The 24,928-nt window shown below is 42.0% G+C and overlaps 1 protein-coding gene across 1 annotated transcript in view; it reads right to left on the bottom strand.

Moving 5' to 3' along the window:
• Nucleotides 1-478: 478 nt before the first annotated feature.
• Nucleotides 479-24,928, bottom strand: part of LOC143989077 (cytochrome P450 2K4-like) — a 43,615-nt gene continuing 19,165 nt past the window's right edge. The window contains exons 5-9 of the mRNA XM_077489088.1: nt 22,542-22,718; nt 20,128-20,269; nt 16,866-17,050; nt 13,948-14,089; nt 479-695 (exon numbers count right to left, since the gene is read on the bottom strand). Of these exons, the coding sequence (XP_077345214.1) occupies nt 517-695; nt 13,948-14,089; nt 16,866-17,050; nt 20,128-20,269; nt 22,542-22,718 (825 nt within the window). The 3' untranslated portion in view covers nt 479-516. The remainder of the gene's footprint in view (nt 696-13,947; nt 14,090-16,865; nt 17,051-20,127; nt 20,270-22,541; nt 22,719-24,928) is intronic.

The raw sequence follows: 24,928 nt of genomic DNA, 5'->3' as shown, positions 1-24,928 counted from the left end.
GAGATTAGTGGAAGGAGCCCAAAGGGTGGCGCACTTGGTATTGAACTTCCTCTTTCTAGTGCTGTCGTACGTGTTGTACGTCACCATGCTCTTGATGTTTGCAAATTCCGACCAACTTTGTGTGACCGTGTGTATGCAAGACAAGTTTGAGCCAACATCCGTCGGAAAAAAACATGGATTTTGTTGTCGGAATGTGCGATCGTGTGTACGAGGCATTAGGGTAAGTAGGCAGCTGGGGTGGAAGTTTTCTAGTATAGTTTAGTTCAGGAGGGCCAGGATGGTTTGTGTACTTTACAGTCAATGTACATTAGTCTTCAGAACTTATTGCCCTATATTAGTACGGTATAATGTATTGCCTATACTAACTTATTTCTGGATGACTAATTTATTAACCATTATCTGCTAATATTCATCTTCACACAGTAGTTCATTTTCTTTATTTTGTTCAGTTTTACAGTAGTACGTGGGATTATTGACCATTCAGATCCTTAATCCTATATTTATTGGCAGTTTGTGTTAATTGCGAGTAATTGCGCAGATCTCATGCTTTAGTGGATGGGTTGTAAAACCAACAGAGCCTGTGAGGTCCAGTTCTGCTCCTGGAGGTGCCTGGAAGGTGAAGTTTTGCAGCAATGTGGTAAAGAAAAGAAACAGCTCCATTTTAGCCAAGGTCTCCCCAGCACAACTTCTCTTACCTTAGAAAAAAGAAAAATTAAAGTGAAGAAATCAGTTTTTTTTAAATAACAAAATAGAAATATTTACTAGGTGCAATACAGACATTTACTTGTGTGTCCATCTAGTTGAATACACATAATTTACATTAGGTGGTGATTTACAAAAGCCGGAAAGTGCAAAATCTGGTACAGCTGTGCAGGGTAGCCAATCAGCTTTAAACTTCAGCTTTTTCGATCTAAGCTTTAACAAAAAAAAAAAAAAAAAAAAACACAACTGAAAGCCGATTAGTTTCTGTGCAAACCTGCACCAGATTTTGCACTCTCCAGTTTTAGTAAATCAACCTCTAAGTGTCATCTGCATATGTTTCCTTTTAGGTTTTAGAACATTTTTTGATTGTCTGTCCTTGTGGAAATTTTTGTTGATTACCCGTTCTTTTATTCATACATAAACTTCCAATGCACTGATTATCTGTTAGCCCTTGTACACATGGTCGGACATTCTGACAACCAAATCCGTTGGATTTTGTCAGATGGATTTTGTCTAAAACAGTTGCATACACACGGTCGGACAAAGTTGTCGGAAAATCCGATTGTACATAACGTGATAATGTTATTTCATTACGACGAGACTACATTCAGGCTAGTAGCCAATAGCTTTGGTCTAGGAATTTGATCTGAGTTTGCTTGGCACTTTGTCCGTCGGAGTAGGCTACACATGATCAGAGTATGTCCGATCGGAGCATTTTGTCGGAAAATTTTACAGACAAGTTGGAAAACTTGGTCCGTCGGATACCCCGACGGAAACAGTCCGATGGTGACCACACACAGTCGAATTATCCGATAGGACACATTCCGTCGGAATCTCCGACCGTGTGTACAAGGGCTTACAGTGTTGTGGCTAGACTTAAAGCTAACCTCCTATTTAAAAAAACGGTGTCCAAAGGCAATAGGCATGGGTATCCTTACTTGCAAATACTGTATACTTTGTGTATTTTTTCAAGTTTGTGCAGCAATCCAGCATGCATTGAGCTTTCTGTAATAAAAAACAATCAGAGCTGCTGTTCTCCTTGTGCAAGTACTGGTGTTATTTCCGAACCCTCCTGTAGTTTTCTGCAGGCAGCCCATAGTAAGGGGACCTGCTGGTCCCTCCTATAGCTTTGCATTCTGCACAGACTATGCAGCACAGTGATGGTGTCACTGATAGTTTTACAAAGTAATAAATGGGTTTTCAAAGGCATTTGGTGCACCCAAAACTTATTAATATCCTTTTGTGGTTATTTAAACTTATTGTTAAAGTCGCCCGTAATCACCCCCCCCCGGACAGCAACCCAAGACATGATTGTTCCTCCTTCAACAGGAAACACACTGTAAACTGTCACATTCTGTTTCTGACCATCTAGGAACACATAGCATAATGTTAGGTTTTCTTGGGGTTGGTTGATTGTGGTCTATGGCTCCCTCTGAGTAGTTGGTGTTTGTAAGTATTTAAACATGTTTTTATTGAAATATGCTAAATATAGGCACAAACACACCAGGTTAGTATAATTTACAACTTTAACCAAGACATAATTTACACAGGTGTAAGTCCTTTGTTGTAGCAACCAAACAACAATGGAATATATGTTAACATTAGAAAAAGAAAAAGCAATCTGAAATAATGAAGAAATGTACCTCAGTGCAAAAGGACAAGAAGAGACAGTAGGCGGACCCTCAGAAGACTGGACATCCCAAATGTCCAGCTATGAGGATCCCCCCACTTCTTCACAGCAAAGTATCGTTAGGATATAGCCAACGGGGAAATAGCAATGAAAAAAGGAACCATTACAACCAGCACAATGGACAAATGTTAACGAGTAACAACTGCTAATTTAAGTAATCTGCCATTTAACCACTTTCAGACCGGACCATTTTGCTGGTAAATGACCAGAGGTCTTTTTTACAATTTGGCACTGCGCTGCTTTAACTGGTAATTGCGCGGTCATGCAATGTTGTACCCAAACAAAATTTGCGTCCTTTTCTTCCCACAAATAGAGCTTTCTTTTGATGGTATTTGATTGCCTCTGCGATTTTTATTTTTTGCGATATAAATGTAAAAAGACCGCAAATTTTGAAGAAAAATGATATTTTCTACTTTTTGTTATTAGAAAAATCCAATAAACTCAATTTTAGTCATACATTTAGGCCAAAATGTATTCAGCCACATGTCTTTGGTAAAAAAAAAGTCAATAATTGTATATTTATTGGTTTGCGCAAAAGTTGTCACATCTACAAACTAAGGTACGTTTTCTGGAATTTACGCAGCTTTTAGTTTACGACTGCCTATCTCATTTCTTGAGGTGCTAAAATGGCAGGGCAGTACAAAACCCCCCCAAATGACCCCATTTTGGAAAGTAGACCCCCTAAGGAAATTGATAAGAGGCATGTTGAGCCCATTGAATATTTTATTTTTTTGCCTTAAGCGATTGAATAATGACAAAAAAAAAAAAATTTTTTTTTTTTTTACACAAAGTTGTCACTAAATGATATATTGCTCACGCATGCCATGGGCATATGTGAAATGACACCCCAAAATAAATTCTGCTGCTTCTCCTGAGTACGGGGATACCACATGTGTGGGATTTCTTGGGAGCCTAGCCGCGTACGGGGCCCCGAAAACCAAGAACCGCCTTCAGGTTTTCTAAGGGCGTAAATATTTGACTTCACTCCTCACTACCTATTACAGTTTTGAAGGCCATAAAATGCCAAGATGGCACAAAACCCCCACAAATGACCCCATTTTAGAAAGTAGACACCCCAAGCTATTTGCTGAGAGGCATGTTGAGTCCATGGAATATTTTATATTTTGCTACAAGTTGCGGGAAAATTACAAACTTTTTTTTTTTTCACAAAGTTGTCACTAAATGATATATTGCTCACGCATGCCATGGGCATATGTGAAATGACACCCCAAAATAAATTCTGCTGCTTCTCCTGAGTACGGGGATACCACATATGTGGGACTTTTTGGGAGCCTAGCCGCGTACGGGGCCCCGAAAACCAAGCACCGCCTTCAGGCTTTCTAAGGGCGTTACAGTTTTGAAGGCCATAAAATGCCAAGATGGCACAAACCCCCCCCAAATGACCCCATTTTGGAAAGTAGACACCCCTAAATTTAGGGGTACACTAGTGAGACTAGGTAATAAATGGCGGGTGCCCTGAAACTATAAAAAAAATAACTAACCAACCAGCGTCACCTGTAACAGTTATATGGTGATCACTGGTGAAAGGGTTAACTAGGGGGCAATCAGGGGGCTTTATGCGGTAGTATATGGGGGTCCCTGGCGCTATAAAAAGCTGCGGCGAACCTAAATACCTACCTGCCTAACTAGCGTCACCTGTGACACTAATACAGCGATCAGAAAAATGATCGCTTATTAGGCTGGGTTCACACTGGAGCGATGTGGAAATGCCACGAATGCACGGCGGGTTCCCGCATCACATGCCTCCCGGCGGCAGTTCACACTGCCCTATGCAAACTGCTGGGAGTGTCAGTGAAATGTTAATGACACCCCCAGATCAGTTCGCATATCGCAGTGCGATCTGCAAACTCGGATCGCATGGTGTGAACACCCATGCGATCCGATTCTGCTGCGGACCAAAAAAAGGGTCCCGTGCGAGTTTGCGGCGGGTGCGGCGGGTGCGATACGAATTCAGCCATACTATCTGTATGGCTGAACTCGAATCGCACAGAGATCGGATGTGATTTGCACTGCAGTGCGGTGCGAATCACATCCGTTCTCATAAACCGCTGCAATGTGAACCCAGCCTTAGTGACGCTGGCGACGGGGGGTGATCACGGGGTTAAACCTTTATTGGGGGGGTTAGGGGGGTACCTTAGAACTAAAGGGGGCTAACCCTAACTGCCCTAAGTTATTACAGTCACAAATGACACCCGCTGGGTGATCAGGGGGTTAAACCTTTATTAGGTAATAAATGGCGGGTGCCCTGAAACTATAAAAAAATAACTAACCAACCAGCGTCACCTGTAACAGTTATATGGTGATCACTGGTGAAAGGGTTAACTAGGGGGCAATCAGGGGGCTTTATATAGTATATGGGGGTCCCTGGTGCTATAAAAAGCTGCGGCGAACCTAAATACCTACCTGCCTAACTAGCGTCACCTGTGACACTAATACAGCGATCAGAAAAATGATCGCTTATTAGGCTGGGTTCACACTGGAGCGATGTGGGAATGCCACGAATCCGCGGCGGGTTCCCGCATCGCATGCCTCCCGGCGGCAGTTCACACTGCCCTATGCGAACTGCTGGGAGTGTCAGTGAAATGTTAATGACACCCCCAGATCAGTTCGCATATCGCAGTGCGATCTGCAAACTCGGATCGCATGGTGTGAACACCCATGCGATCCGATTCTGCTGCGGACTAAAAAAAGGGCCCCGTGCGAATTTGCGGCGGGTGCGGCGGGTGCGGCGAATGGCTGAACTCGAATCGCACAGAGATCGGATGTGATTTGCACTGCAGTGCGGTGCGAATCACATTCGTTCTCATAAACCGCTGCAATGTGAATCCAGCCTTAGTGACACTGGTGACGGGGGGTGATCACGGGGTTAAACCTTTATTGGGGGGGTTAGGGGGGGTACATTAGAACTAAAGGGGGCTAACCCTAACTGCCCTAACAGTTATTACAGTCACAAATGACACCAATGCAAAAAAAAAAAAAAAAAATGGCATTGGTGTCACTGTGACTGGGGGGCAGGGGTAATTGGGGGGGTGATCGGGGGGGTGTGAGTGTGCCTGGCATGTTCTACTGTAAAGTGTCGTGTTGGTGCAACTCACCGATCCTCTCTCCTCGGTGTCGGAACGAAAAATACCGACACGGAGGAGAGATTACATCACTTCCTCTCCTGTGTTTACATTGCAGGAGAGGAAGTGATGTCACGAAGACTTTCTATTCGTCGGGAGCGATCGCGAGGGGGTGGCCATGAATGAATGGCCGCCCCCTCATCCCGGATCGTTCCCGAACCAATACCGACCGCCGCGGGCACCGGGCGGGGGCCCGATCGGGCCCCCGACCCGCGGGAAGGCAGGGACGTACATGTACGCCCATATGCCTGCCCGTGCCATTCTGTCGACGTACATCGTCGTGCGGCGGTCGGGAAGTGGTTAAGGGTTATTCTCATGGTAAATACTCAGAGACACTATCACACTGACAAACTTGAGGAAGCTTTGGTATGACATAATAAATACCCCAATTTTCTTTTTTACAAATATCCTAATTTTCCTCAGTTTAGGCTGATATGTATTCTTCTACATATTTTTTGGTAAAAAAAAACCCGTAATAAGCGTATATTGATTGATTTGTGCAAAAGTTATAGCGACTACAAAATAGGGGATAAATTGATGTCATTTTTATTTTTAAAGCGCTGCGCAAACTGTTGGCGCTATATAAATTCTTAATAATAATATAGAGCTAAAAATAGCTATTGATTACTGTATAAATGTCACTGACAGGGAAGGGGTTAACACAAGGGGGCGATCAGAGTGTAAAACAGAGATGCACTTACAAAAATACGAAGAGTAACAGCAAATAACCGGCCAGCTGTACATGGACGCCTGGCCACTGAGACTTAGTACGCGGTGACGTCAGCCCGACAACTCCTCCCCCTTTTCCGTAGTCCTCGATACAAGCTATTCCTTTCATCATGGATGTCAATTCTCAAAAAAAGGAATAAATAATATTGCTGAAGAATAACTAACTAATAATACCTGACTATTAAATTATAGGTATTGGAATTTCCTTTCAAATTTGGCTGTTAGTGAAGGTAACAAGATAATGGATGCTGCATCTAAACAAATGGAACGGAATGTACTAATAATATATAATAATAATAATAATATGTTTTTTATTATTTATTATTAATTCTTTACGTTCCATTCGTTTAGATACGGCATTTGTTATTTTGGCTAATTCGTAACTTTGGAAAAATGAGTTGCGTTCAATAACAGCCAAATTTGAAAGAAAATTCCAATACCTATAATTTAATAGTTAGTAATAGTTGAGTTATTATTAGTTAGTCAGTCATTGTTTCAGATTTCCAAATTTTTGGGGATTTTCACATTTCGAAATTCCAAACTTCCGAATTTCCAAATTTGGGAATATTCTAATTTCCAAAAATTCTGAAAAATTTACAGTTACTTACCAGTAACTGCTTTTCTAAGATATCTTCCAGGACTGCAAACCTGAGAGATAATTCGTCCACCTGACTGGAAACCCAATCAACACATGAGGTTAAAAGGCCCCTCCCTTCCCCCTGCACCTCAGTTCTACCAAAGTAATAGACTATCCGTGCCAGAGAGAAACTCTTCCCATAGTACTTACGTTAAACCAGGGGTCGGAAGTAGGCCTGCCATCCTAGAAGATATCCTAGAAAAGCAGTTACAAGTAACTGTCAATTTTCTCTAGTCATCTTCCAGGATGGCACACTTGTGAGAATGGACAAGAAGTTCAAGGCCTACCTTAGGGTGCGACCACCACCTGTAAGACCTTCCTTCCGAAACCTCAGATCCTGAGGCGATAGCAGTTCCACTCTGTAGTGCTTTAAGAAGGTGTCCTGCTTCGCCCATGTGGCTGCTCGGCAGATCTGTTCTATTGAGGCTCCTGCTTTTTTCCGCCCAAGAGGCAACCAAAGACCTGGTTGAATGGGCTTTAAGGTTTGCTGGTACTGAGGAACCTGACTGCTCATAAGCCATACCTATGGTTTGCCTAATCCACCTAGCCACTGTAGATCTAGAAGCCTGCCCTCCCTTTCTAGGGCCGCTAAATAGAACTAAAAGTTGAGTATATTTTCTAAACTCCTTCACTATCTCCAAATATGTCAGCAAACATCTCCTGAGATTTAAAAACTTACATTTTTCCTCTCCCTTGTTCTTTGAGTTGTCACAAAAAGAGGGCAAAATGATCTCCTGGGACCTATGAAATTGTGATGCGACCTTGGGAAGAAAAAGTGTGTTTTGCCTCAGCATCACTCTATCTTCCAATATTAACAGAAAGGGCTCTTTACTTGACAAGGCCTGCAGGTCGCTTACCCTTCTGGCTGTTGTGTTGGCCAGTAAAAAGGCTAGCTTAAGTGTTAAAATGTTTATGGAGATTTCCTGAGCTGTCTCAACGCCTCCAGGACCAGCGTTAGATTCCATGGGGGGAATCTCAAACTTTATGGGGGTTAACCTTCCCCTAACTACTAGAAATCTCCTTATTAGGGGCTCCTGCATGAGCCTCTGGTCCAAGAATACAAATAAGGCAGCTATCTGTACCTTCAGGGTGTTTATAGCTTGTAGAAATTTGAGTATCACTGGTATAGAAGGTCTAGATATGTTTCTATCCCCACACCAGTGAGAAAAAGTATTTCAAACCTTTGAATAAATCTTCCTAGTAACTGGCTTCCAAATACTCAGGAGGGTCTCAATCACCCTTTCGGAGCATCCTTTGCATCTGGGAATCTCCCTCTCAAGAGCCATGCCATCAAACTGTAGAACCCCGAATTGGGGTGAACGACTGGTCCCTGAAGAAGGAGATCCTGCCTGGTTGGGAGAAGAAAAAAAAGAGGAGCAACCGACCATTTCCTCAGAGTAGCAAACCAAGTCCTCTTGGACCACAAAGGGGCTATAAGAATCAGCTTGCACCTCGAGTTGGCTAGTCTTTGTAGTACCCAAGGAATCAAAGCTAGTGGAGGGAAGGCATATGCTAGGCGACAATCCCAGGTCTGCACTAGAGCATCTATTCCCTTTGATCCTCCTTCTCTGGTGAGAGAAAAAACGCTTCACCTTCCTGTTTCCTCTGTGAGCAAAAATGTCTATCTCAGGAAACCCAAACCTGTGACCGATCTGGAGGAATATGTTCTGATTTAGTTCCCATTCCTCCTGGGTGGATGGGTTGACGGCTCAGGAAATCTGCCACCACATTGGCGGTCTCCTTTATGTGGACTGCCGATATGGACTGAAGAACCCCTTTGGCCCAACTCATAATTTCCAAGGCCAGCGTTAGTAGTCTTCTGGACCCTGTGCCCCCCCCCCCCCCCCCGACAGGTCATTTAGGTAGATTGAAAATTGTGAAGGTAGGGGAGATGTGATAAAGAGCTCCCCTTGAATTATTACTGGATGATGGTACTTTCTATATGAATAGTTATTATATGGGGGCTATACTTCATTATTTTTTGGCCAGGTCATTTAGGTAATGGCTGTCGCATTGTCCAAGAGGACATGGATGTGTAGTCCCTGAATCCTGCTTTCAAAGGCCTTCAGAGCATGACCCACCGCAAGAAGCTCCCTGTAATCGAAGGATGCCCTTGCCTGGATTTGGGTCAGGATCCTTGCGTTTGGAGGTCCCCCAAGTGAGCCCCCCAACCCCAGTCGCTTGCATCTGTGGTAATTCTTACAGGGTTCCACTGGGCCCAGGGATGACCCGATGTGAGTCTTTCTTGATGCCAACAATTTAGGGAGGTCCTTACCCTTGTTGGAATGGCTATCTTCCCTTCCAGTAACTCCTTATTTTTGTCCCAGGATGATAGAAGGAAGAACTGCAGGTTCCTGGAATGTAGCAGAGCCTAGGGAACTGCTGGAATACAGGTGGTCATTAGGCCTAGGACCCTCATGACCTGTCAGCGAGAACAGTCCCTGGGTTCCATTTGAGAACCACTGCTACTACCTTTAACCTTTTTTCTTCTGGGAGAAAAAGTTTATGAGCCCCTGCGTCCACCGAGTATCCTAGGAAAGTCTTTATTTGGGATGGTACTAGGGATGATTTTTCGCTGTTCACTATCCAGTCCAAGCTCTCTAAAGTGCAGATTACCCTGTCCACATCTGCTCTCACTTGCTTTAAAGACTGTCCATAGATCAGGAGGTCATCTAGGTAGGGTATCAGAGGTACATGCAGGTAAGCTACAACCTCTGGAAAGACCTTTGTGACCACTCTTGGACTTGCAGATAAACCCAAAGGGATTGCCCAGTATTGCCAGTGTTGTGCCCCCTTTCTCGTAAGGACTGCGAACCTTAGCAGAGATTGGTGCTCCCGGGAAATCGGCACGTTGAGTTATGCGTCCCACTGGGAGTAAAATCCATGGTAGAGCTCGTCTGGAGGAACAGGGACAATCACCTCCTGGTCCGCCAATCCCTGCAAGTTGTCCAACAACCCTGCTGCTCTCAGTGGATCTTTGGGGAGATGTGTCAGGGTAAAATTTTGAAAGGGAGGGGAGAGAAGTTCCAGACGATATCCCTCTGTCAGAATCTGTGGGATATAGGGGCTTTCGGAGATCTTTCTCCACTGAGGGAGAAATCAAGAAAGTCTCCCCCCTACCCTAATGCTGGCGTCACTTTGACTGTTTTTTGGTGTCCTTAGGTCCAGAAAAGAGCAGGCCACCCTTTTGTCTGCTCTTTCACTTCCCCCCACCTTTTATTTGTGTCCTTTTTGCCCCCAAATTGGTCCTGGTTAGGAGGGGCACGAAAAAAAAAAAATTCTGCCTCTCTTTTGGCTTTAACCGGGAACTTCTTCCCTTTTTCTGCAGATCACAACAGGACCTGATCCGGGACTAAAAAGCTGGGAGCCTTCAAAAAGGTAACCTGCAGAGTCGTGACTTGGACATATGGTCCCTCTGCCACTATTTGACCCAGATAGCCCTCCTTGCGGAGTCCAGGAGTGCCGCTGACTTAGCCGTGGTCCTAACTACTTCCACTGTCGCATCAGCCAAATATGCTACAGCCCAGCTTACTACTTATAGAGAGTCCATGACTTCCTGGGAATTATTACCTCTAGAGACAGGGCAAGAGAGCCTGCCTAGCCATGCGTTAACATTTCTAGCTATGCAGGTAGACGTTAAAGCAGGTGCCATGGCTGCGGCATTGGCATCCCATGCTCTGTGCAGAAGCATCTCAGCCCTTCTATCCATTTGGTCTTTGATACTACCTGAATCCTTAAAGGACAGATCACATTTTTTCTGCATCTAACTTGAGGGTCTTGAAAAATTTCTCTTCTTCCTCCTCCCCAGATGGAAACCTTCTCTTCCAGGTTTTAAATGAAAGGACCTTTCTCTTTGGGCACCTTCCACACCCTCAGAATTACTTCTTTAAAGGTCTGATGCACTGAGAATACCCTGGACTGAGGTTTCCCTAATCCCTTATAGATCCTATCCCGGGCCGATACCTGTACTGAAGGCTCTGGGATATCCTTGGAGGAATAGGTTGCCCTGAGTAACTGTCCCATGTCTTCTACAGGAAAGAGAGGTCTAAGTCTAGGACTGCCACTGTCCTGGCTTTCACTGTCCGAGTTTTCCCCTTCCTCTCAAGAACTTTCCTCTGACTCCTCCGGGTCCTCAAACTCATCTACTCCTGAAGTGATAGAAGAAGGACGCCTTTGCAGAGTTAACTGATCTCTGCCAGATGAACCTCCTAGAGATGAAGTACCTTCCCTAGAAGGTTCTCTTTCCACCATAGTGGAGAGTCATTGATTAACAATAAGAAGTAGGTCAAAATCATTTGACGGCAAGCTAACTGCATGTACTGGCGTAAACATAGAAGGAACAGAAAACTCTTGAGAACCAAGAAAAACATTGAAAAATAAATCCAGACAACAAGGTAAAAAAAAGGTAAGAAACTGTTCCAGGGTACAGGAAAAACCCAAACATATTTTGAGTCCAGCCGGTGGGTTTTTAGAGTATAAGCATGGTAGGTGAGATGAGGAATGTAGGGTAAACAACTCATAAAATCGAATAGAAACATGGCTCAGTGGACACCTGTGGCCAAGAATCACTTTCTGGAGTCAGCGTACCATGCAGAAGTATCCTTGCTATGGAAACGTTGATCGGAGATGTCCTCCTCTTCCTGAGGAGACCCTAACTCCTCAACAGTTTAAGGCCATCCTCCAGAGTGGGGACTAGAAAGGACAAGTTATTTCTGTCAATCTCCAGTTTGGTAGGGAATTTACATCTGTACATTATATTATATTTGCGGGGGGCTTGGGAGAGATGTGCATATAACGATATTTCAGCGTAAGGTTCAGGCAGTGAATTTCTTTGTCTTGCAAACTACATTAATTGATCTTTAACATGGAAGAAATGAAGAAGAAACATGGAAGAAATGAATCTTCACTATTACATCCCTGGGGACTTTTTCGGGGAGGAAGGATGGCTTAGGGAGTTGACCAGCTCGATCAATTATCAATTGCTAGGATTTCACAGAAGGAAGCAATTCTGCTATCATATTCTGTAGAGACGGGAGGAGTTCAGTGGCAGGGACCGATTCAGCTATACCCTTGAATTTAACATTATTCCAACAAAAAAAAAAAACAGGTTAATTTTGATGTTGCGGATTTCTTATGTATGATCATCGTAAGCATCTACAAGTTCATTGTGAGCCTGAGCATAATCCCTTATCCTGTTCTCTATATGGGCGACTGTCACCCAGCTGCTCTAGTTCCATTTAGTTTGCTTCATAAAGGTATACATATCATGTTGAAGGGCTCCCCTGAGTGTAATTAGCATGTCCTTAATGGTAGTGCCTAATATCGGCTGGCCTACTGTGGGGAAAGAATCCAGCTGCTCTCCAAATCTATTAACATCAGATAAAGATTAATTTCCATAAATACTGACACTTACAGTCTCCTCATAAGCCTCCTGCCTCTTTGCTTCACTGGGCTTTTAGAAATGTAAGCATTAAGCTCTCCTCTGGCACTGTGTCCCTCCTCTGTCTGCCTCTGCCTTGTGTCCACAGAAGCAAAAGCCACCCCTGCCTGTTTGTATACTCGAGACGAGGTGGCAGTGCCATCTTGGATTCCTGGGGCGTGACCACCAGACCAAAAAATAAATGAATCAGTCAATTTGCAGGGCCCCCTTTTATTTTTCCCTTTCCCGATAACTCACCGGTGTTTCCCCAAGGTGTCACCATTCTTTGGGGAGTTAATAGGAACTATCCACATTCTTTGGGCCACTCACTGAGTCCTGCTCTTATAGAACTCTGTGCACAGACATCCATATCCTCTGGCCCCCGGCCAAGCCCCCGGTGTTTGTAAGTATTGTAAATGCTTTGTTTTTTTGTTTTTTAAATCAAAAGAAAACAGGTTTATACTTACCTGCTCTGTGCAATTCCATTGGCCCCATTACTGTTACCTTAATGCAAGAGATACATTAAGGTGTAAAATGTTTAGGTTTTAAGACACCCCCCCATCTCTTTTTTTATTACCACAGGAGTTTCGGATGGACTCCAGGCCACTGGTTGCAGTTGTTTGCTATACTTCCAGCCTGGAAGGTAGGCTTGGAGAGGGAAAGGGGGCATTTAGGCATGTGCGGTGTGTGGTTCTCCTTTTTAGTTTATGCACAATAACCAGGTAAGGAAGAAAGGCAACAATTTGATGTCAGAAATCACTTCCAGTGATGCCCTTTCAGCAGTTCTGGTATTCTTTGGGAAGCATTCCTATTTTCCTAGATCATTTTGAAGAGGTTAAGAGCTGGTTGAGGTGTGTTGTTGTGGTCCTGAAGCAAATGGTTTTCTGCCCTGCACAGCCATGCTAAAGCCTCTGTACTTAAAACAGTTAAGGGAAATGGCGTATTACAAAAGGGACTCCTACCTACAGCAGAGAGAAAATTGGCTCGACCTCCATATTTAGCCACAGTAACACAGGCTCTAACACACAGAGCAAGGCAACTATGCACCAGACAGCCAGAGAGTTAAGGTCACAGTGGAAAAAAACATAACAGAATGGCAAACAGGTGTGGAAACCCATAAAATAAATTAGGCATCCCTTTAATTTTGGAGGGATCTGCTCTCATTTGCTGTTGCATCTCCAGGATAGAAAAAAGGGGAGCTCTCCCTTGTTGTAGAGCCAAAGGCCAAAAAGACCCTCACATGGGCTTTAACACTTTCATACTTGATCAGAAAAATATTTTAACATTAGATATACTTTTAGGGGACATTGCTGGTGCTTCCTCTTTCACCACATTTTTTTTTGAGGCTGCAAAGTTTCCAATACATTGCGCTAAATACAGGAATGCATGTGCTTTGTCCATATGCATCAAGATACACGTGCATTGAAATGATGTAACTATGGTTAATGTGTGGAAAGGGCATGTTCATTTTCTTAAAAATACGGTACTTTATTTGCATCTTAGAAAGCTACAGTTTATGATATTGTTTACAATGGTCCTTGTATGGAACTTCTGGACTGGTGCCTTTTACTGACAGTCTGTCACTGTTTCAGTCCACTGTAAAGTTTCCATCCTTTGAATTACTTACCTGCAGAAAATGGTATAAAAGCTTCATTCTTAACAAAGTTTCCCTCCGAGTCCAGAAAGTGCTGAGGGTAAAACTCTTCTGGCTTCTCAAAGTGCTCTTTGTCTCTTAGGACGGAATACAGTAATGGAATCACTTGAGTATTCTGAAAAGGAAAGAGATGTGAGATGTTTGGATGAATCATAATGTCCAGCAGATGGATGAATGTTACTTGCATTTAGGTGCAAATAGTTCAGACTGAGATGCCTCTGAGTTCCTTCACAGATACTTATGACCTGTATTTGACTCCTCCTAACCTGGATAGACCCTCCTTTTGACTTGCATTTGACCTTCTGATCTGCCATTGACCTGTTTCTAAGCTGAACAATCCGCTTTTATACTTTAAGTTTTTTTTCCAATGTGATTGTAGGCATGGCCTTGTCAGCAGCTGATTTGGTGGCTTTAAATGGATTGACCATTTAATATTTTAATTTAATAATGTACACAAGAAAATCTGTGAACGCCTGTCATTCTAAAATAAGGCAATGGCAAGAATAAAAAGCAAATGTATTTTTTTCATACCCAGCATTTTTTTTTTTACCAATGCATTTAAAAATTGCTTAGTCCATATAAGACGGGGGTCAGCAACTTGTAGATCATGATCTACCAGTATATAGCAGACGGGTGACTAGTAGATAGCAGTATGGGTTTGGTGACCCACCATTCCAGAGCATCAGAGTACAATGCAGAGGGACTACTTGCAAAGTTGGAGCTGTAGTAGGGGGAAAAAGTCACATAAGCCGATGCCTCCTCTGTGGATGGGAGGAGGAGCGACGTCCTGACGTCACCATCTCGTGTTGCATGTTTTCGGTGTAACGGGCGCTAACCGAGACCGGCCGGCTCGGTTTTGCTGTAACGATCGTTTTAATCGTCATTTCTGTAAGTGTGCATTTGTCTCTTACGTTCGATTAAAGTTTCTTTTGGGTTTTACACTATTGTGAGTCTCATTGCCTTCTATGTAAATCCACGAACGGGAGTGTATCGAGAGACGAGCGGGCTCTGAAGTCCCTTACATTTCATCTGTGCAGGCCCTGGACTGGGGAATTAGTCAACTGCTTTATATGGTTCTCTGTAATAAGGAACCATTCGTTTCTGGTAAGCGGCAATAATATCATTGGTGGAGGCTGAGCACAAGTCACGTTCGTGTTGGATATCTTTACTGTCACTACTTCACTGTGGGAAACCTTGCAAATAGAGACTGTATATGGACTCTTTGAACATTGTTCCACTCTCATTATGTTCTCAAACAATTTCCATATTCATGTTTCACTAATGTTATGAGATAACGGACCATTGGATGCCACATTATTTCATTATTGTTTTAAGACAACAGATTTTTGGATGTTAATTTTTTTTGCAGGTTCACCTTATATGAATATTACTTACTGTAATCTTTATTTTTACCATATATATTTTCTGATACCCAATACGATTTCAATCTTTAGGTATCATTGGTGTAATATATTCTTTTTACACGTTTGGGTTTTATCAGCAAAGGTTTGCTTGCATTATCCCACATTTATTTGATCATTCACTCCTACTAAGGGTACTCTGTGTATAACCACACTAAGAGGTATCTGCTATTTTCACTGATTTAGTATTTTCTATCTTTATTAGATAGTCCTTTTTTTGTCGCATTCTAATCCTTTTCTGGCATGCGACAAACACACCACTAAGTTCAAACTTTGTTGTTTCACTTGGGTATAATTTTTTTTATTTTTTTGAGTTTAGTTATTTTTTGTAGCGCAACCCACTCCTTTTTTCTCCTCTGTAGTGCTGGCTCCTGTCCCATGGAGTGATACCAACTGCACTCCACCTCTTATCCCAGCTAGCAGTCTCAGTGAGGTGCCAGGAGCAGGAAAGAGGAGATACTCAGGGCAGTGTGAAGCAATACACTGGGTATATTAGTATAGGGCTATTATAGCCTGCTGTTTTACCACCCCCCCAACTTTACGTGTGGCAACTAAGGGCTCATTCACAAATGCAGCAGTCACTGCTGTTCCTGAAAAGTGATTTGAGTGTGCTTTGACAGCTGATGAGGAGGCGATATGTTGCCTCCTCACACATAATTTGTAAACATGATTGCCGTACAATGCTCGTGATTGGGACACAGTAGTATGGCAATTAAAAGTTTAAATCAGGTGTGAGAAGATGGCATTGGGTGACTCTTTGCATTTTCTTGTGTTGTTCCGATAGATCTCCACCTCTTTAACCACTAGAGATCCGCGCTATAGCCAAATGATGGCTACAGCACGGACCTCCTTTGCCGGGACTACGTCTATTGATGTTGTCCCGTGCACAGTGCCACCCAGCAGTGCCCACAGTGCCACCCAGCAGTGCCCACAGTCTGTCTTAACAACGGTGCTGCATATCCGTGCCCATCAGTGTCATCTACCAGTGCCCATCAGTGCCACCTAAAAGAGCCCCTTAGTGCCACCCATCCGTGCTATCTTATCTTTGCCCATCAGTGACGCCTTATCTGTGCCCATTGGTGCCTCCTTAACTATGCCTATCAGTGCCCACCAGTGCCGCCTATCAGCGCACTTCAATGAAGGAGAAAAATTACCTGTTTGCAAAATTTTATAACAAACTATTACACATGATTTTTTATTTTTTTTTGCATCCTTTTTGTTTGTTTAGCAAAAAATAAAACTCCCAGCTGTAATTAAATACCACCAAAAGAAAGCTCTATTTGTGGGGAAAAAAATTATAAAAATTTCATTTGGGTACGGTGTTGTATGCCCACGCAATTGTCATTCAAAGTGCATCAGCGCTGAAAGCTGAAAATTGGGCTGGGCAGGAGGGGGGTTTAAGTGCCCAGTAAGCAAGTGGTTAAGGTTGTCTACCCCGATATGAAATAAAAGATAAATTGTGATACTCACTTTGGGTATAAAGAATCCTTTGAAAGTCACATCTTGAGTAGTGGCATGTGGAATGTTTGTTGGCACAATGTTACCAAACCTTTGGATTTCATGGATGACAGCATCAGTATATGGCATCTGTTTTCTATGCATCGCCTGAGGTTCTCCTGAACCAATTACTTTTTCAATTTCAGTCTGGACATTTTCTGTCATGGAGATATAGACATATAGGCTCTTATTTAAAGCTTTTCTATTTTGTCCAATTAGTAGTAAAAACATAAAGTAGTAAGCCAATGTTTCCATTGGGCCGATTTGGCATGCAATTTGAAATGTCAAATCGCATGCCAAATCGGGAGCTATTACCGGCAAAGGCACCATCTGAATTGGTGCAACACTGAGCTTGAGGGGTTGCACCAATTCCCAAAAGGTGTTCCTGTACTAGTTTTGGTGACATTGGGGGTGATTTGAATAGAAATCTGTGTATGAACCCGCACAGATATCTGTCAAATCGCTCCCGAAGTCGGACTGCATTGCCGGTTTCAAATCCACCCTCAATGTGAACCTAGGCTAAAGCCCAGATGAAGAAATCAGTCTTGGACCTTCCAACTTTAACCACTTCCCGACCGCAGCATGCCGAATTATGGCAGAATGGAATGGGCAGGCAAAAGGGTGTATCTGTACGTCCCTTTGACTTTGCCACCTAGCGTGCCCACGGGTCCTGCAAACTCAATGTTCGCTGGCGGTCCATAATGTCAGCGAGGAGAGGCAGAATGTGGAGATGTAAACAAGGCATTTCCCTTTTCTGCCTAGCAACATGACAGGGATCTACTGCTCCCTTTCATCGGGAGCAGTGATCTCCATCATGTTGTAGTGAGCCCATCCCCCTACAGTTAGAATACTTCCAGGAAACACACTTAACCACTTGATTGCCCCCTAGTGTTTAACCCCTTCCCTGTCAGTGTCATTTATACAGTAATCAGTGACTATTTGTAGCTCTAATCGCTGTATAAATGTCAATGGTCCCAAAATAGTGTCAAAAGTGTCTGATCTGTCCACCATAATGTGGCAGTCCCGATAAAAATCACAGATTGCCACCATTCCTAATAAATAAATAAAAATGCCATAAATCTATCCCTTATGTGGTAGACGAGATAACTTTTGCGCAAAATAAATCAATATACACTTATTGCAATTTTTTTTTTACCAAAAATATGTAGAAGAATACATATTGGCCTAAACTGTGGAAGAAATGTTTTTTTTTATATATATATTTTTTGTGGAAATTTATTATAGCAAAAAGTAAAAAATATTGCTTTTTTTTCAAAATTGCCTGTATTTTTTTGTTTATAGTGCAGAAAAAAAAACAAAAAAAAACACAGAGGTGATCAAATACCACCAAAAGAAAGCTCTATTTGTACACAAATTTTTGAGTTATTTTTTTCCCACAATGTCGCAAAATCGCGCAATTGTCAGCTAAAGCGATACAGTGACAAATCACAAAAAAATGCTCTGGTCAGGAAGGGGGGTAAATCCTTTCCGGGGCTCAAGTGGTTAATGAAAAATTTAAAAACAACAATACCCTTACATTTTCCACATGTTGTCATGTTACAACCAAAAACATAAATGTATTTTATGTGATAGACCAACACAAAGTGGCACATAATTGTGAAGTGGAAGGAAAATAAGTGGTTTTAATTATTTTTTTAAACAAATAAATATCTGAAACGTGTGGCGTGCATTTGTATTCAGCCCCCTTTACTCTAATACTCCTAACTAAAATCTAGATGAACCAATTGCCTTCAGAAATCACCTAATTAATAGAGTCCACATGTGTGTAATGTAATCTCAGTGTAAATACAGCTGTTCTGTGAAGCCCTCAGAGGTTTTAAGAGAACCCAGTAAACAAACAGCATCATGAAGGCCAAGGAACCCACAAGACAGGTCAAGGATACAGTTGTGGAGAAGTTTAAAACAGGGTTAGGTTATAAAAAATATCCCAAGGTTTGACAATCTCACTGTTCAATCCATCATCCAAAAATGGAAAGAGTATGGCAGAACTTCAAACCTACCAAGACATGGCCATCTACATAAACTGACAGGTCAGGCAAGGAGAGCATTAATCAAAGAAGCAGCCAAAAGACCTGTGATAAATCTAGAGGAGCTGTGGAGATCCACAGCAGAGGTGGGAGAATCTGTCCACAGGACAACTATTAGTCGTGCTCTCCACAAATCTGGCATTTATGGAAGAGTGGCAAGAAGAAAGTTATTGTTGAAAGAAAGCCATAAGAAGTCCCATTTTCAGTTTGTGAGAAGCCATGTGGGGGACACAGTAAATATGTGTAAGAAGGTGCTCTGGTCAGATGAGACCAAAACTGAATTTTTTGGCCTGAAAGCAAAACACTATGTGTGGCAGAAAACTAACACTGCACATCACCCTGTATACACTGTGAAACATGGTGGTGGCAGCCTCATGTTATGGGGTTGCTTTTCTTCAGCAGGGACAGGGAAGCTGGTCAGAGTTGATGGGAAGATGGATTGAGCCAAATACAGGGCAAACTTAGAAGAAAACTTTTTGTTAGTCTGAAAAGGCTTGAGACGGTTCACCTTCCAGCAGGATAACGACTCTAAACATAGAGCCAGAGCTACAATGGAATGGTTTAGATCAAAGCATATTCATTTGTTAGACTGGCCCAGTCAAAGTCCAGACCTAAATCCAATTGAGAATCTGTGGCAAGACTTGAAAATTACTGTTCACAGACGCTCTCCATTCAATCTGACAGAGCTTGAGCTATTTTGTAAAGAAAAATGGGTAAAAATATCACTCTCTAGATGTGCAAAGCTGGTAGAGACATCCCCAAAAAAGACTTTCAGCTGTAATTGCAGCAAAAGGTGGTTCTAAAAGTATTGACCCAGGGGAGTTGAATACAAATACACAAAACACTTTTCACATATTTGTAAAACATTTTTGAAAAACATTTATCATTTTCCTCCTACTTTACAATGATGTGCCACTTTGTGTTGATCTATTACAAGTCCCAATAAAATACATTTACATTTTTGGTTATAACATGACAAAATGTGGACAATTTCAAGGGGTATGGATACCTGTTCAAGGCACTGTATAAGCACAACAGTAAAATCCAAAGGAAGGTACTATATTTGGCACCTATTTATAGATTCCCTGTGATCTGAGTGGTCACAAAGAAGCCTTTAGATAATTTAGGTAAATGGAGAGAACCTCTGTCATGCCTAAATAAAAGAGCACAAAAACAAAATGACTTACTTTGAATTTCTGGATACTTCATCATTAACAGAAGGCCCCATCGGAGAGTAGAAGAGGTTGTGTCCATTCCAGCAGCGAACAAGCCCGTAATAAGAGATGTCAGATTTGCATCATTGAAATATAACTCTGGATTTGGCTTTTCCTGAATTTCACACAGTTAAGAATGATGTCATTATATTTTCCCTGGAATTCATATGATACAGCCATGAGGTCCTCAACCTTCATCCGGTAAACAGCCCGATTTAAAAGGTTTTGGAAACCCGCGGCCAAAATAGAGATATTTCCGCTTTAAAAAAAATATGTTATTAAAAACATGGAGGCATCAATTGCTAATGTAGCCCCCGCCTAGTTAGGTGCTAGAATTAGATACAGTAGATAGGATTTTTTTGTGTTGCTGTAGTTGTTTGTTAGGTAAAAGCATAGTTTTCTCACTGTACTCAGTGCATCTGCACTCTGCTAGTCAGGTTTGCTCAGTGTGCTCCACTGCTGCAATTCTGTCTGATAGCTTCCTCTGTATCCAGGGAACTTGAGAAGTTTATGGATGATAGGTGTGGAGCTATGCACATGGCATCATAAATATTGATGCAGCCCTGGCGTATCCCAGAGAGAGATACTCTGATGGCATGCTGGGAGACTATATATACATTGTCAGCACACTGAGCTCAAGGTCTTTTCCCAGAAAGGATTAGTTCAGCCTAGAGGGCTGCCCTCTCAGGAAAAGTTGCTGTTATGTCTGCCTACATGTGCCCTTAGGAAGGTCACCTGCGGGCCTGGATGCTGAGACCCTAGATCTAAAGAAAGCTGACTGAGGGGGACTGTCCACTGAAGATCTGGTCAGGTATCTCCAGAGTAAGGTGTCCCTTTGAAGTTGGAAGGAAGCATTCTTGGGCCTTGTGTGAGTACAGACGCTTGAGAGATCTTGGGGCCCTTTGTGCTTTTGCTCCCCGTTAGGTGCTAGAGAAAGCCATCTGTGGGTCTATTTAAAGGAGACACATGCTGATGTCCTGAAGAACCATGGCTTAAAGGGTCTCTGCTCTTGTGGCTCTAAGAAAGGAATTCACAGTTAACTACTACTACCACCACCACCTTAAAAGCTGTAGTCTATTGTTTGCTACAAGCACAGGCTTTAATATAGCTTGTCCTGAAGAATACCTAAGGCCGCGTACACACGCACGGACTGTTCGCCCAACTTTGTCCGTCAAACAGTTTCGGCAAACAGTCCGCTCAAAATTAGCATGGACGGACATGGCCACACACGACAGACGAACAGTTTGCTGAAACCGTGCGCGATGACGTGAACGGCACGTACGACGGGACGAAAAATACGACGTCCTATACACTGCATTATAACTTTCGGCGTGTAAATCCTTTCTGAGCATGCGCGGAACTTAGTTTGACGAACAAGCCTACACACGAGCGGACTGTTCGCTGAAACAAGGTTTCAGCGGACAGTTTTTCGGAAATTCCGTAAAACCTTGTTCGTCAAACTGTCCGCTGAAACTGTCCGCTGAAAGCCCACACACGAGCGGACTGTCCGCCCAAACACTGTTCAGCGGACAAAGTTGGGCGAACAGTCCGCGCGTGTGTACGCGGCCTAAGTCTTCAAACATATATGGTTGTTTTTGGAGTATCCCACCCAATTCCCACAATTCTCTCCAAAAACAAAAACACCCGTAGACTGGTCATTGAAGAAGCTTGTGATTGATCCTGTGTGCCTGGCTGCACGATAAAACCTGTGGAGAAGACCTGGACAGTATTCCTGTGGCCCTTATGGGAGTAGCACTACACTGAGTTTACTTTAAAAAGGTTAGCTGACTGGAAGACATTCTGACCATCAAGCTTTAAAGATCAATTCCAGCCAAAGCATTTGATTTATTCTGAAAAAAGTAGGAAAAGGCTAAAACTTCTATCAGGATTCTATTGCTGGGAGATCGTTATCCACTTCTAGGACAGTGAATTGGAATCTCTCCAATGTAGACACAGACAAAAACACATTTGTTTGCAGATTTTTCACTCAGTGCTCACAATTGGAGTAGTATAGCCAGTATTGCCTATTAGCTAGAGCTTCAAGTTCCATTTCAGAAACTGTAACCATTACCTGGCCACACACTAGTAGTTTTTCAAATTAACATTTCTGTTACATAAAAGAAAGAGTGGAATAACTTTACTGACAGATGAGATGTGACATAACCTGCACAAGTAGCATGATTGTACATATATTTGCATTTAGTGGCATTAAAGATACAGTATTCTCTTGATTCGGTACTCAGTAGTAGACAGATGTTCCTCAATTAGATCGTGAAAGGAACAAGCAAGCCTGTGGACTAATTGACACCTAGACTAAGGTTCCCACTCGTTCAGGACACCCTAATGAAAAATATTAAAAGACTCAGGTTACAAAGAATGATGTATACCTCCTTTTGTCTGACAAGGAAGACCTCAACAACATTTCTCAGGTCATTGACATCCAGCTGGTTCCTCTGGTTTGTGAAGGTTTCCCTGATAAAGGTGTGCAATTCATTTACGTAAGGCACAACTTTTCTGTGGCTCCCAGGTAGCCAACGGACAAGAGATGGAAATGAATTATACAGCTGAAATAAAAGATAAGCATTGACCCTTATATATTAGAAATGGGGCAAGCAGTGATTTGTAAGCATTCTGTAAACACAGCTAACACAATTAATAGGTTTAAATATGCTTTCCATCGAAATAGCTATTTCCATGTTGTATTATTCATATTATATGGCAATTGTCGGTTGTCACACAGCTGTCAAATAATACAGTAAGGAAATAGAGGCTCACACACACACACACACACACACACACACGTGAGAACGCATAAACACAACTTGTTTCTTTTTTTTCTCTTACATTTAATAAAAACACCTTACACAGTTTTATTTTATAAAAATAATAATGCCGCTTTAGGTGCTGATATTGATAGTCATATGGATACAGATTCATTAATGTAGAGTTTTTTGAGCTTAACCACAATACCGGACACTTTCACCGGCTTACTGCTCAGGCAAATTTCAGCTTTCAGTGCTGTCACACATCGAATGACCATTACAAAAGTCATCAACACTACTCTTTTTTTTTTTGAGACAGATAGAGCTTTCTTTTGGTGGTGGTGGCGGTGATTCACCACTGGGTTTTTTATTTTTTGCTAAAAAAAAAAAAATGAAAAAAGACCAAAAGGTTTTAAAAAAAAAAAAAAAAAATAAGTTTTTGATAGTCTGTCATAACATTTTGCAAATAAGTAATTTTTAATATAGGCTAAAATTTATACAGCTATAATTCTGTGGTAAAAGTGTCCTAAACCAGAGCATATTAATTAGTCTGTATGAAAAATATCTCTACAAGATACTTTCATATACTGTATATGAAAACAGATCCGTCGGATGTACTGACTGTCTATCTTATTTCTTGAGGCCCTAAAATGCCAGGATAGTACAAAAATACTTACTAAATTACCCATTTTTGGGAAGTAGGCAGCCAAGAGGCATGGTGAATTTTTTGAAATTGTAATATTTTGTCACACTTCTTTGGAAAATAATTTTGTTTTTTTTTTGCACTATTTATTTATTTATTTTTTTACACTCCGTCATCAGAGCAGTACAGCGTCATCATATGACTGGTGTGGCGGTGATCAGGAAAACTGATTGGTGACAGTATGTAAAAAAAAAAAAATCTAGGAAGGTGATCAGTATTTTTTTGTAATGCTATTAATGCTAATAACAGTGATGATCACGGTTATAAGAAATTATTTTATGAATGGCATCCATTCAAAGCCATTATGTACTATTAGGATAGCTGTGATTGGCCATAGCTTTTACATGAAACAGTGCTTTGTCTGTAGCATGTAATCACTGTGACCAATCACAGAAATCAACACAATAATACACAAAGAATGGCTTTGGATGAAACTGTCATGTGATCACTGTGATTGTTTACAGTGTTCACATGATACTGGGGGTGGTCTGAAATAGTGATCTGGCATCCACTGTGTCCGGTGGGCATTATTCAACTTTGCGCTGCACACAGAGATTTTTTACCTTCTTATATAGAATGCACGAAGGTAAAACAAACTTTAGCCTTTAGAAGCCCTTTAACACCACACTGACAAAATATAAATGCGATATCTTAATGTAAAACCTTCCATATGCACAAAAATAACACAATCAACAACCTGCACCAATTTCAAAAATGACTCCGCTTTTGAACAAGCACATTTGCTAGTATTAAAAATTACATAATAAAATATGGAAAATGTCAACACTGAAAGTTTCTATTACCCCCATGACAGTAAAAATTTCACCAATATTAAAAAATCATGACAACGTTGTCACAATAAAAGTGAAAAACATAGAAGCCCGGGCTCACTTGCACACACAGACACTCAACACACTTGCGGGGGAGGAGTGGGTATTAGACTCAGTGTTGAAAATCTAAAATCACCCTCCAGTGACAGCAGGTATGGATATACCACAAAAGCAGGAATCTCTCGAGTAGAGAGGAAGTAGTGGTGTCACAGTAGGAAAAACTGAACTGTCAATCTTTTTTTTTTAAAGACAATTTTATTGAAAAAGAAATAGTAGGCACAAAAGTACAAACGTACAGAGAGATCCCCAACAATTGGAGGAGTAAGATGTCAACAGGATTTCAAATAAAACATCATCAAATAAAACATGCAATGAGATTGGTAAGGTTGTGCACGTAAACATTCTTAAACTGAAAAGACCCTAAAGGTGTGAGATGTATAGATACATTCTGCTAGGTACAGGTCAGCTACCAAGAGTGA

The sequence above is a fragment of the Lithobates pipiens genome, unplaced genomic scaffold (assembly GCF_037356315.1).
Source record: "Lithobates pipiens isolate NorthernLeopardFrog02 unplaced genomic scaffold, aLitPip1_a1.2 Scaffold_18, whole genome shotgun sequence".
Taxonomy (NCBI): domain Eukaryota; kingdom Metazoa; phylum Chordata; class Amphibia; order Anura; family Ranidae; genus Lithobates; species Lithobates pipiens.
The sequence above is the reverse complement of the archived record's forward strand: the minus strand, read 5'-3'. Positions and strand labels throughout refer to the sequence as shown.